General features: G+C 43.3%; 1 protein-coding gene across 1 annotated transcript in view; it reads right to left on the reverse strand.

The window, feature by feature from the left end:
• The window catches only part of PPTC7 (PTC7 protein phosphatase homolog (S. cerevisiae)), a 50,233-nt gene that overhangs the window by 10,148 nt on the left and 28,676 nt on the right, over positions 1–11,409 (reverse strand). The window contains exons 2-3 of the mRNA XM_011936468.1: positions 9,316–9,495; positions 3,145–3,343 (exon numbers count right to left, since the gene is read on the reverse strand). Of these exons, the coding sequence (XP_011791858.1) occupies positions 3,145–3,343; positions 9,316–9,495 (379 nt within the window). The remainder of the gene's footprint in view (positions 1–3,144; positions 3,344–9,315; positions 9,496–11,409) is intronic.

Genomic DNA, 11,409 nt, shown 5'->3' on the forward strand with positions numbered 1-11,409 from the left:
TCACTGCAAGCTCCACCTCCCGGGTTCACAACATTCTCCTGCCTTGGCCTCCCGAGTAGCTGGGACTACAGGCGGGACTACTGGCACCCGCCACTGTGCCTGGCTAATTTTTTTGTATTTTTGGTGGAGACGGGGTTTCACCGTGGTCTCGATCTCCTGACCTTGAGATCTGCCCGCCTTGGCCTCCCAAAGTGCTGGGATTATAGGCATGAGCCACCGTGCCCGGCCTCTTGGGTACTTCTTAAGGCCAGTTTCACACCTTCCAGGCCTCCCTAGGGAGGGAAAGGTGAGATCTGATAATCTGCCTTAACCTGTAATTAAGGAACAAGAGCCAGGAAAGCAAATCAGATACTGACCCGGAAGGGAGGCACCAGACACAAAGCAGCTTGAAAGAAAAACCCCAACACTTGTGTAAGCAACATGTGACAACATTTGTGAAGAGAAAGCATAAAAACTACCAGACAAAAGCACACATGCCTATGAGGATTCACACTAAATGCACTCAGAAAATTTCTGGTTTATCTTCACTTGACTGAGGAAGAAGGTGGCACATGTGAAGTTCTGCCACGTGCTGCTGCAGGGAACCGACTTTCACTTAGACATTTAGATAATCAACATTTTGTAAAAATGTCTACTAAAGGAAAACCTGTAAGTTAAGGTTAAAATAATATTCTGTAGATAAGAGGGACCATTAACTAAGGAGATACATGCAGCATGAAAAAAAAAAAAAAGGAAAAAGACTGTAAAACTGGGGGAAATCAGGTCAATTCTCTCTGTGGAATAAAGAGAAAACCATGCAAGATGCTCTCATCTACTCAGCCTTTGAAAGCTAATCCGATTGTAGAAGTGTAGATTAATGACCAGGGTGGCACTGAAGCTCTGTTTTATGCTGAGGTTTTTCTTTCCCCAGGAGTGTCCTTTGCTATTCTGTCTGTGAGAGTCTTGCTCCCATTGGACCGTTCGTCCTCTCCTAACACTCCCACCCATGAGCTTGGTGTTCTGCCAGCTGCAGTTTTGCCCATTTTGATTGAACGTACTGTGCTGCTGGAAACTTTCGACTGCACTGAAACATGAGCTGAAATCACATGCTAGCGAGCTGTCTCTGGGCTCCAGGGGAAGCCACCTCCACCTCGCTGGCACGCCGGCAGAGTACTGCCCCAACCTGTCTGTCCCACAGACAGTGTGTGAGATATGGCAGGGCTGCTTTGGTGCTTGGCAGCCCAACAAGAAGAATCAAATGAAGAAAAAATTAAAGCACCAGTCTCCAAAACTGTGATCTGAGCTTGGGCTCTATGGAGGCCTTGGGGTTCAGAGTTCTCCCCACTCCAGTGTGGCTAACAATAATGTAGATTACAGCCAACTTAAGAAGGGGCTAGAATCAAATATTCTTCCAATTATGGTCACCCGCCTACTTTTACTTTTTACTTTCGGATTTGGGCTGGTGACCATAATTGGAAGAATATTTAGACTTTTAAAAAGTTACTTATACTGCTAAAGTTACTTTTTAGATGGGCAATACTGAATATTTAATTATATAACATGCTCATTCCAGTTTAAAAGATGGCAATAATAATTCATTTTATCTTAGTTTGGACCTAAGAGCTGGTTTAATAAGAGCTATTAAGCAGAGACAAGTACTTGCTAGAATGCTTCTATTTTTACAAAAGGCTCATTGTCCATTAATCAACATTTATGAATTGCCAGTGATGTTTGTGCCAGGTCCTATAAAGCTATAAGATTGTTAAAGACACTGAAATCTGGGGCTTTGCCTTACTCTGGATACTCATCTAAGAAAAGAAAAACTGTAAAAGTCAACTCAAAAAAGCACTGTCTTGGCTGGGCACAGTGGCTCATGCCTGTTAATCTCAGCACTTTGGGAGGCCGAGGCGGGTGGATCACGAGGTCTGGAGTTTCAGACAAGCCTGGCCAACATGGTGAAACGCCAACTCTATTAAAAATACAAAAATTAGCCAGGCATGGTGGCGGGCACCTGTAATCCCAGCTACTTGGGAGGCTGAAGCAGGAGAATCACTTGAACCGGGAGACAGAGGTTGCAGTGAGCTGAGATCATGCCATTGCACTCCAGCCTGGGCAACAAGAGCAAGACTCTGTCTCAGAGAAGGAGGGAAAGAAAAAAGTACCACCTTGGAATGTTCTTGACAATTTAAAAGTGAATTGAGAAAAGACGTGAGAAAGAAAAAGAGAACACCTCAATAACATTATCAAAGAACATATCCAAGACCACTTTTTTTAAGAGACAGGGTGTCGCTATGTCGCCCAGGCTGGACTCCATCGATTTTCCAGCCTCAGCCTCTGAAATGGCTCTACAGCACTGTGCCCACCTCAAGACCATTCTGGCTTTAATGTTTTGGTTTTTTTTGAGACAGAGTCTTGCTCTGTCACCCAGGCTAGAGTGTAGTGGTGTGATCTTGGCTCACTGCAACCTCTGCTTCCCGGGTTCAAGTGATTCTCCTGCCTCAGCCTCCCGAGTAGCTGGGACTACAGACGCCCGCCACCTCGCCCAGCCAATTTTTGCATTTTTAGTAGAGATGGGATTTCACCGTGTTGGCCAGGCTGGTCTTGAACTCCTGGCCTCAAGTGATCCACCCACCTCAGCCTCCCAAAGTGCTGGGATTATAGGCGTGAGCCACCGTGCCCAGCCACTCAAGACCATTTTGATTCAATTTCCTGCAAGTTCTATTTGATGCATGTAATAAGAGGTCTAGAGAATCAGGAAGTTACTCTGATAAATAACGCAGATGTCTGTGCTCTTCCCCAACAATGTATGCAAAATCTTGTATAAGCAACGGCATGCATGAACAATGACTCATTTCTCCAGCACAATTTCATAAAGGTACTGTATGTACCATGTGGTGTTGATATGAAAAACTGATATTCTGTAAGCCTGAAATAGCATTTTCATGGTCTTGTCAAATTATTGGGTATTTATCAGAATTCCACTGAGCTAGATTGTCTAGTTCCAGCAAAGTATCTTTCAAAGTTAAACTAAAAGGTCCTCTTGATGAGGACATTCTCTGTCTTCTTTTCATGGAAATACCTACCTCACTGCATTCAAGGGGGACAGGAGGGGACTATGAATGAACCACATCCTGCTCACACTTAATGGCTGAGAGGGGAGATTACCTGTCACTCAAGACGACTCCCTCAGCTTCAGGGGGAGCGATTGAGAGCTGGAATGGAGTGTTGAAGTAATGCTGCTGCTCATCCGATCGGTGCACAACTTCACCACCCCTGACAACCAGGAAGCCTGAATCGCCCAGGTTTGCTGTGTGTAAGCGGTGGCTGGTTCTGTCCAGCACCACAATGCAGGCGGTGCTGCTACCTAGAAACAAAAATCATCTCCATTTATTTTTTCTTCCTAGGCTGCCTTTGCACACACATTAACACATAACCCCAAAGAGCAACACACCATAATTTGAATCTCCTTTGCCTAAACAGGACCTTTCTTAGTTATGCTCCACATCCTCTATGAATGTCAATAATACCCTTATCAGGGTTAACATGGTGGGGAAAGAAAAAGGATTTGTATTATAAATAGTAATTGGGCCACCGATGATCTGAATTCTTCCATTTGCAGTGATAGAAAGCAATAAAAATGACTGGTATTTAATCACACTATTTCAACAGTAGTGCTATCACCTATGCCAAATGCTCAAAAGCATGTTGTTGAGATATTAAGTTTTAATACTTAAATGCCAGAATGAAAATGTTACATTTTCCTGACATTTCTTGTTAGTCACTGGCAGGAAGCCTTCTCCACAAAATTCACCAACATTTAAGACAGGGCACATAACTACAATTTTAAACCAGATTTCCATCTGTTGAGGTCATGAAGAACTTTTATTGGAGACTAATGACTCACTCACTATGAGGCAACAAGACCAAATTTCTGCAGGCAGCTTGTGGAATCAACCTGTTCATTCAACAGAGACTCTGGGCAAAGAACTCAAGATAGCTTAGCTGTGCACGGGCCACAGAATCTTCCCTAGACTGAAACACTAACAGCACAACTAGCAGAGACCGCTCTCCAGTACTAACAGTTAAACCTATACCTACCTCCACCAGAAAAATGGCAACATAGAAAAATAGGCAGTTCACAAAGAAATAAATGTAGATGATCTGTAAATATATGAAAAAATGACCACCTCACTAGTAACACTTTTCACCTATTAGTTTAACACGAGTCAAAAGAAGATAATGCATGGTGTTGCCAAAGTGTAGGGAACATGCCCACTGCACAGAACATTCTGCGGGAGTGAAAAGTAAAAGTAAACAACTTTCCTGGAGGGCAAGATAGCCCTGAAAAATGTACCTCCTTTCATCTAGCAATTCCATCTGTGAGAATTTATGCTAAGAAAATAATTAGAGGGACAAACAAGACTTAAGTACAAAAACATTGCTTAAGATGAGGAAGAACTAGAAACAATCTAAACATCTGAAATAAGGGACTGGTTAAATAAATTACAGTACATCCATACAGTGCAAAGATACACCATCACGTAATACTCAGGAGTACAGGCTCTGGAGTCAGCCTGCCTATGTCTGAATCCTAACTCTGCCACTTCCCAGCTCTGTGACGGAGAGAGCTACTTAACCTCTCTGTGCCCCAGTTTCCTCATCCACAAAAACAGGGATAACAGTAAGTACCTCACAGAATTGTTTCTAAGGATTAAAATTAGTTAAGTCATGTCAAACCCTTACAACAGATAGTGTTAGCTATTTTATAGCCATTAAAATTATATAAAATATATTTGAAAGGAAAGGTAACTTTAAAATAAGTAGATTACAAACTCATGAAAGTTTCCTTAACAAAAGATGATGTCAAAACTTAAAGAACTGTACACCAAAAAGAGTAATGTTTACTAGAAGTAAATTTTTTAAAAAAAGCAATAGGCAAAGTCTAAATTATTTAAATGATGGTTAAAAGGAAAACAAAACAAATGGGCCATGGAACCAGCTGTATTAAATCCCAGTGTGTCATCATTTTCCAGTTATATGACCATGGCAAGTCACTTACTCTCTCCAGACTTGTTTCTTCCTAACAAAACAGGCATGGTGGCTCATGCCTATAATCCCAGCACTTTGAGAGGCCGAGGCGGGTGGATCATTTAAGGCCAGGAGTTTGAGACTAAGCCTCTAAGCCTGGCCAACAGGGTGAAATCCCCTCTCTACTAAAAATACAAAAAATTAGCTGGACGTGGTGGTGCACGCCTGTAATCCCAGCTACTTGGGAGGCTGAGGCACAAGAATTGTTTGAACCCGGGGGGGCGGAGGTTTCAGTGAGCTGGGATTGCACCACTGTACTCCAGCCTGGGCAACAGTGCAAGACCCTGTCTCAAAAAAAAAAAAAAGGCGGAGGGGAATAACATTAAGTACCTATGTATTTACCTCATGGGGCTGTTGTGAGCACACAATAGACTCAATTCAAGTTACCATTCTTCTATGCACAAATACGCACAGAAAAAAAATCTGAAAGCATAATCACTCAAATATTAATAGTTTTCTTAGTGGGATTATGGGTAATTCTTGTTAATTTTGTCCTAACAAAGTAACTTAAAAACACTTAAAAATATACATATCTTTCTCATGCTAACGTACAGAAATTCCATTTCCTTGTTATCTACAGTATATGCATTAGTACTAAACTCATACTACGCTGGCCATTAAGTGTCAATGAAAAGCAAAGCATGGGTACTGTAACTCACTGGTAGTGCTGTCAGATAACCCGCTCCATAGCTTACAGTAGGACAAGGACTGCCCATTACCCTTCCTTCCTAACTCACTGCACATCAACTCTAACCATTTATCATTAATAGATCACCACCCAAAACATCTTCTGAAAACTCATGGGATTATATTCTGAGAAAGAAAAACAACCCGAGTAACACATCCTTGAAAATTCTGCTGCAAGAAGGACTCATGTGACTCGTTATTACTCACTGATGAAGCCAGGCTATCTTTTGCTACCCTGTGACAGTAACTCGCCGAGTTGGAATCAAAACAGTCCTGGTGAGTGACTGAGCTTCAGTATCCAAAGCAGCACCAACGAGTATAAGCCCGGCCTTACAGAACCATCTGGGCTTGGAGTGTACCCTCCTCCTTTGCCTCCTCAAATTCCTGATGTGTGCACATGGCTCAGGCCCCAGCAGCCTAATATTGGGAGAAAAGCTCATGATTCTCATGTGCTTGGAGAGGAACAAGCAGGCAAAGATGAGTAAGAAAAGCGGTGCTGAGAACCACAGTGTAGGATGTTTAGACAAATGACCCGTATAGATGGGAACCCAGGCAAGTCCCTCATGCTTAAATGGAAATATCTTTTTTTTTTTTTTTTTTTTTGAGGCAGAGTCTCGCTCCATCGCCCAGACTGGAGTGCAGTGGCCGGATCTCAGCTCACTGCAAGCTCCGCCTCCCAGGTTCAAGCCATTCTCCTGCCTCAGCCTCCCAAGTAGCTGGGACTACAGGTGCCCGCTACCGCGCCCGGCTAGTTTTTTTTTTTTATTTTTTAGTAGAGACGGGGCTTCACCATGTTAGCCAGGATGGTCTCCATCTCCTGACCTCGTGACCCGCCCGTCTCGGCCTCCCAAAGTGCTGGGATTACAGGCTTGAGCCACCGCGCCCGGCCAAATGGAAATATTTTTATCACCCAGCCCCTTATTTTGTAAACTACTACTAAGCCTTTTGTGTGGCAGAAAAAGGGATAACCTTATTAGGACCAATCCCTCACGTTCTTAAGATACGCTGGCTGCTTAGGACTTTATCAATCCATTTAAGGGTTTCTGAGGAAATCATATATGTCAACAATTAGTCTGTAATGCCCTTAGACCCAAACACAGCTAGAAAGTCAAAGAAATAAATGGTTATAGCTACCAGCTTGCCTTCTACATTGGAATTGCTTTGTAGGCTTTTTCGCAATTGCTGGATTAAAAAAAAAAATTACCTAACTTATAAAGTTGTCATGATTTACAATTATATCTAGCTGAAGTTCAGTAAAACTCAGCAGCCTGTCTTTGTCAAAATATGCTTGAGTTTCATTACCAACAGCCTAGAGATGTGTAGATTTTGTGAAAAAGAGGTATGTCAAACATGGTGATGAAAGACTACTTCAATGTGCCTTTTAGGAGAAAAAAGTAATCACAATATTCAATGCAAGAAAATATTATTTTCTCTAATATTAAATTTAAATATATTTTATTAATATCTCCCAGATACATGGGGGTGAACAGAAAGAAAGGGAAAGTAGGAATAGGAAAAAAAGCACAGCAAAAACCAAAGCTTTTAAAGTGTAAAATCAAGATAGTTATGTGTTTTGTAACCGGTTATCTCAAGTCAATGATCGGGGGTCAGGGGGTCAGCAGAGCCACTCTTGAGAACATGCGGGAGGCAGGCCCCTGGAATCTGTGTCTAGGGGCTCTCTCTCCATTTAACATGTGAAGCAAGGAGATCAGAGGTTAAGTGGGTTGCCCAAAGTCACACAGCAAGTTGACAGAGAGGTGCTAGAAATAGAATCTAGAATGTTTCACTGTGCTAGGCAAGCTCCAGATTGCATGTCCAAAACAGGGAATTCAGACAAAGCAGTATATACTGCAACTGCAAGGCAAGATTCCTCCTCAGTTTGAAGGAAAACAAGTTAGTTAATCACAGCACAAAGACAGAAGACAGCAGACTGATAAAAAGTACTCCTTACAAAGGACTTTAAACTGAAGGCAAATTCTACAACTGTGGTGATCTCCATTAACACTGAACAGGGGCTGATTTTTTTTTTTTTTTGAGACGGAGTCTTGCTTTGTTGCCCAGGCTGGAGTGCAGTGGTGCGATCTCGGCTCACCGCAAGCTCCCCCAGGTTCATGCCATTCTCCCGCCTCAGCCTCTCAAGTAGCTGGGACTACAGGCGCCCGCCACCACACGGGCTAATTTTTTGTATTTTTAGTAGAGACAGGGTTTCACTGTGTTAGCCAGGATGGTCTCAATCTCCTGACCTTGTGATCCGCCAACTTCAGCCTCCCAAAGTGCTGGGATTACAGGTGTGAGCCACCGCGCCTGGCCGAACAGAGGCTGATTTTAAATGTCAATGGTGACTGAGAGGGAGGCTTTCTAGTAAAGATGCTGGCAATGAGCAGAAATGTAATAATACCCTGAGAGTCTGCTTAGAAGGCTGGGTAAGTTCCCAGGAAATCATTTAACAAACAAATGTAGAGGCCTGGCCAAAGGATGCTCCATTAGCATACCAGATAAACAACCCCTAGATATTTGGTTTTAAGTTTTCTAATACAAGATTATCGGGGATCTAATTTGTGCCAAGTTATTTCACCAACTAATCACCTGTTAGCAGTGTGGGGTGACCAAACACAACTTGAACTCATTACAGGTAATGAACTGAATTTTGCAGGCCAGATCCTTTCTTTTCTTTCCTCTTGCTCTTCTTTCTTCTTTTACCAAATTTTAGAATCCCTCAATAATACAGTTTTAACTTTTTATGTTTCTAAACTTGAAATATGTGGAATCTGTTAGGTGGAATTCTGCAATGTTCTCTCTTCCCTTCACAACATGTTCCTGAGTAGAGCGTGCAGCTTTAAGTCATTTCTTTTCACAATGTATTTTTCTACAACAGACAGACTTTTAGGTTGTCCCCAGTTCTCTGCTATTATTGGCAACATTTTGAGAACATTCTCATACCTATCTCTTGGTTCACGTATTGTGCAAGTGTTTCTCTAGTCTAGGGTAAACACCTAGAAGTGCAATTGCTGTGGCATACTATGTGTTCATATTTAATACCAAATTGTTTTCTGAAGTGCTGTACCTATCCATATTCCCTCCAAACAGTACTTAGTATTCTGGTTAGCCTATAGTTTCTCTCTTTTTTTTTTTTTTGGAGACAGAGTTTCGCTCTTGTGGTCCAGGTTGGAGTGCAATGGCGCCATCTCAGCTCACCGCAATCTCCACCTCCCGGGTTCAAGTGATTCTCCTGCCTCAGTCTCCCAAGTAGCTGGGATTACAGGCATGCGCCACCATGCCCGGCGAATTTTTGTATTTTTAGTAGAGACAGGGTTTCTCTATGTTGGTTAGGCTGGTCTCGAACTCCCGACCTCAGGTGATCTGCCCGCCTCAGCCTCCCAAAGTGCTGGGATTACAGGCGTGAACCACTGTGCCCAGCGGTTAGCCTATAGTTTCTCTATCACACTCTGCTTAGTAGGAAGAGCCTCAGAAAAAAGCTGGTCCAATAAGTGATTTTCTTGGGTTTGTTTTTAAATATCTGGGGGGCTTCGTTAGAGGAAAACATATAGGATATCCACTTACCGAGCAAAGGTACTTTATTTTGCAGCAACTCACAGTAGCTTGTGGTGAGAATTCCAATGGGATTACTAGGTATGAACCGTCCTTCTTTTACTAAACGTTCGCATGTCCGCATTAAAGTCCCTGAGAACTGAGACGGATCAACTCCATAGTCTCTCCAGCCTCCTACACCATCTGCAACCCCTGAAGAAAAAAAAATTACATTAAAAGAACAATCTTACCAACTTCTCAGGAATTCTTACCTCTGTTTTCTCCTAACAGTTAATTTCACTACATGCTACTACATACATTTACTCCAAAATTCATTATAAAAAGCACTCACGTTTAATGTATTCTACACTAACACTCCTAAGCCACATTCTCTACTTAGAATTTGGCCTTTCATATATTGATGAATAAACTTTTGAGCTACCACAGGGTGGCATTGCCTACCAGCCAAGAGTTCAATTTCAGCAGGATTAGCATCTGTGTATAGATGTATTTGTCATTAATACTTTGTCGTCTTTTATAAGAATGAAAATTGATTTTTAAACAAAGTGCTGATGCTAGTGATGATACAACTGAGTCAGAGCTGGAGATCACAAAGAACATCAAAAGCAGCAAACATTGGTCAATCACTGGGAAATAAAGAACAAAATTGAGAACATATCCCATCCCCTCTCCTTCTACCCTGTAGAGGGCGGTACTGTACAATACAATAGCCATTCCACACGTGGCTACTGCGCATCTGAAATGAGGGTAGCCCAACTTGAGATGTGCCCCTCTAAGTATAAAACACACAGTGGGCTGGGCGCGGTGGCTCACACCTGTAATCCCAGCACTTTGAGAGGCCAAGGAGGGCAAATCATGAGGTCAGGAGATTGAGACCATCCTGGCTAACTCGGTGAAAATCCGTCTCTACTAAAAATATGAAAAACTAGCCGGGCGTGGTGGCGGGCGCCTAGTAGTCCCTGCTACTCGGGAGGCTGAGGCAGGAGAATGGCGTGAACTCGGGAAGCCAAGCTTGCCGTGAGCCAAGATTGCTCCACTTCACTCCAGCCTGGGCGACAGCGAGACTCTGTCTCAAAAAAAAAACAAAAAACAAACAAACAAACAACAACAACAAAAAAAACAAAAAAACACAGTGGATTTTGAAAACTTAATATGAAAAAAAGTATAATCTCTTTGGGAGGCCAAGGCAGGTAGATTGCCTGAGGTCAGGAGATCGAGATCAGCCTGACCAACATGGTGAAACCCCGTCTTTACTAAAAATACAAAAAATTAGCCACGTATGGTGGCAGGCACCTGTAATCCCAGCTACTTGGGAGGCTGAGGCTGGGGAATCGCTTGAACCTGGGAAGCAGAGGTTGCGATGAGCCAAGATTGCGCCATTGCATTCAAGCCTGGGCAACAAGAGTGAAACTCCGTCGCTCTGTCGCCAGGCTGGAGTGCAGTGGTGTGATCTCAGCTCAATGCAACCTCTCTGCCTCCCAGGTTCAAGGGATTCTCCTGCCTCAACCTCCCGATTAGCTGGGACTACAGGTGCATGCCACCACACCTGGCTAATTTTTTTGTATTTGTAGTAGAGAAGGGTTTCACCGTGTTAACCAGGATGGTCTCATCTCCTGACCTCATGACCTGCTGGCCGCGGCCTCCCAAAGTGCTGGGATTACAGGTATGAGCCACCGCACCCGGCCCCCCAAGACCTGCTTGGACAACACAGTGAGTCCCTGACTCTACTAAAAATAAAAAAATTAGCCAGGCACAGTGGTGTGCACCTGTAGTCCCAGCTACTCAGGAGGCTGAGGCGGGAGGACTGCTTGAAGCCCCATGGTTGGGGCTACAGTGAGCCATGATTACACCACTGCACTCCACTAAAAATAAAAAAATTAGCCGGGCATAGTGGTGTGCACCTGTAGTCCCAGCTACTCAGGAGGCTGAGGCGGGAGGACTGCTTGAGGCCCCATGGTTGGGGCTACAGTGAGCCATGATTACACCACTGCACTCCAGCGTGGGTGGACCAGCAAGACCTGGCCTCAAAAAATGAAACAGAAAAAGAAAGAAATGCATTATCAAGACTGAGCTCACCTTTCTTTATTTACCTGTTTTTTTTTTTTT

This window comes from Colobus angolensis, unplaced genomic scaffold, assembly GCF_000951035.1.
Source record: "Colobus angolensis palliatus isolate OR3802 unplaced genomic scaffold, Cang.pa_1.0 Scaffold10, whole genome shotgun sequence".
Taxonomy (NCBI): domain Eukaryota; kingdom Metazoa; phylum Chordata; class Mammalia; order Primates; family Cercopithecidae; genus Colobus; species Colobus angolensis.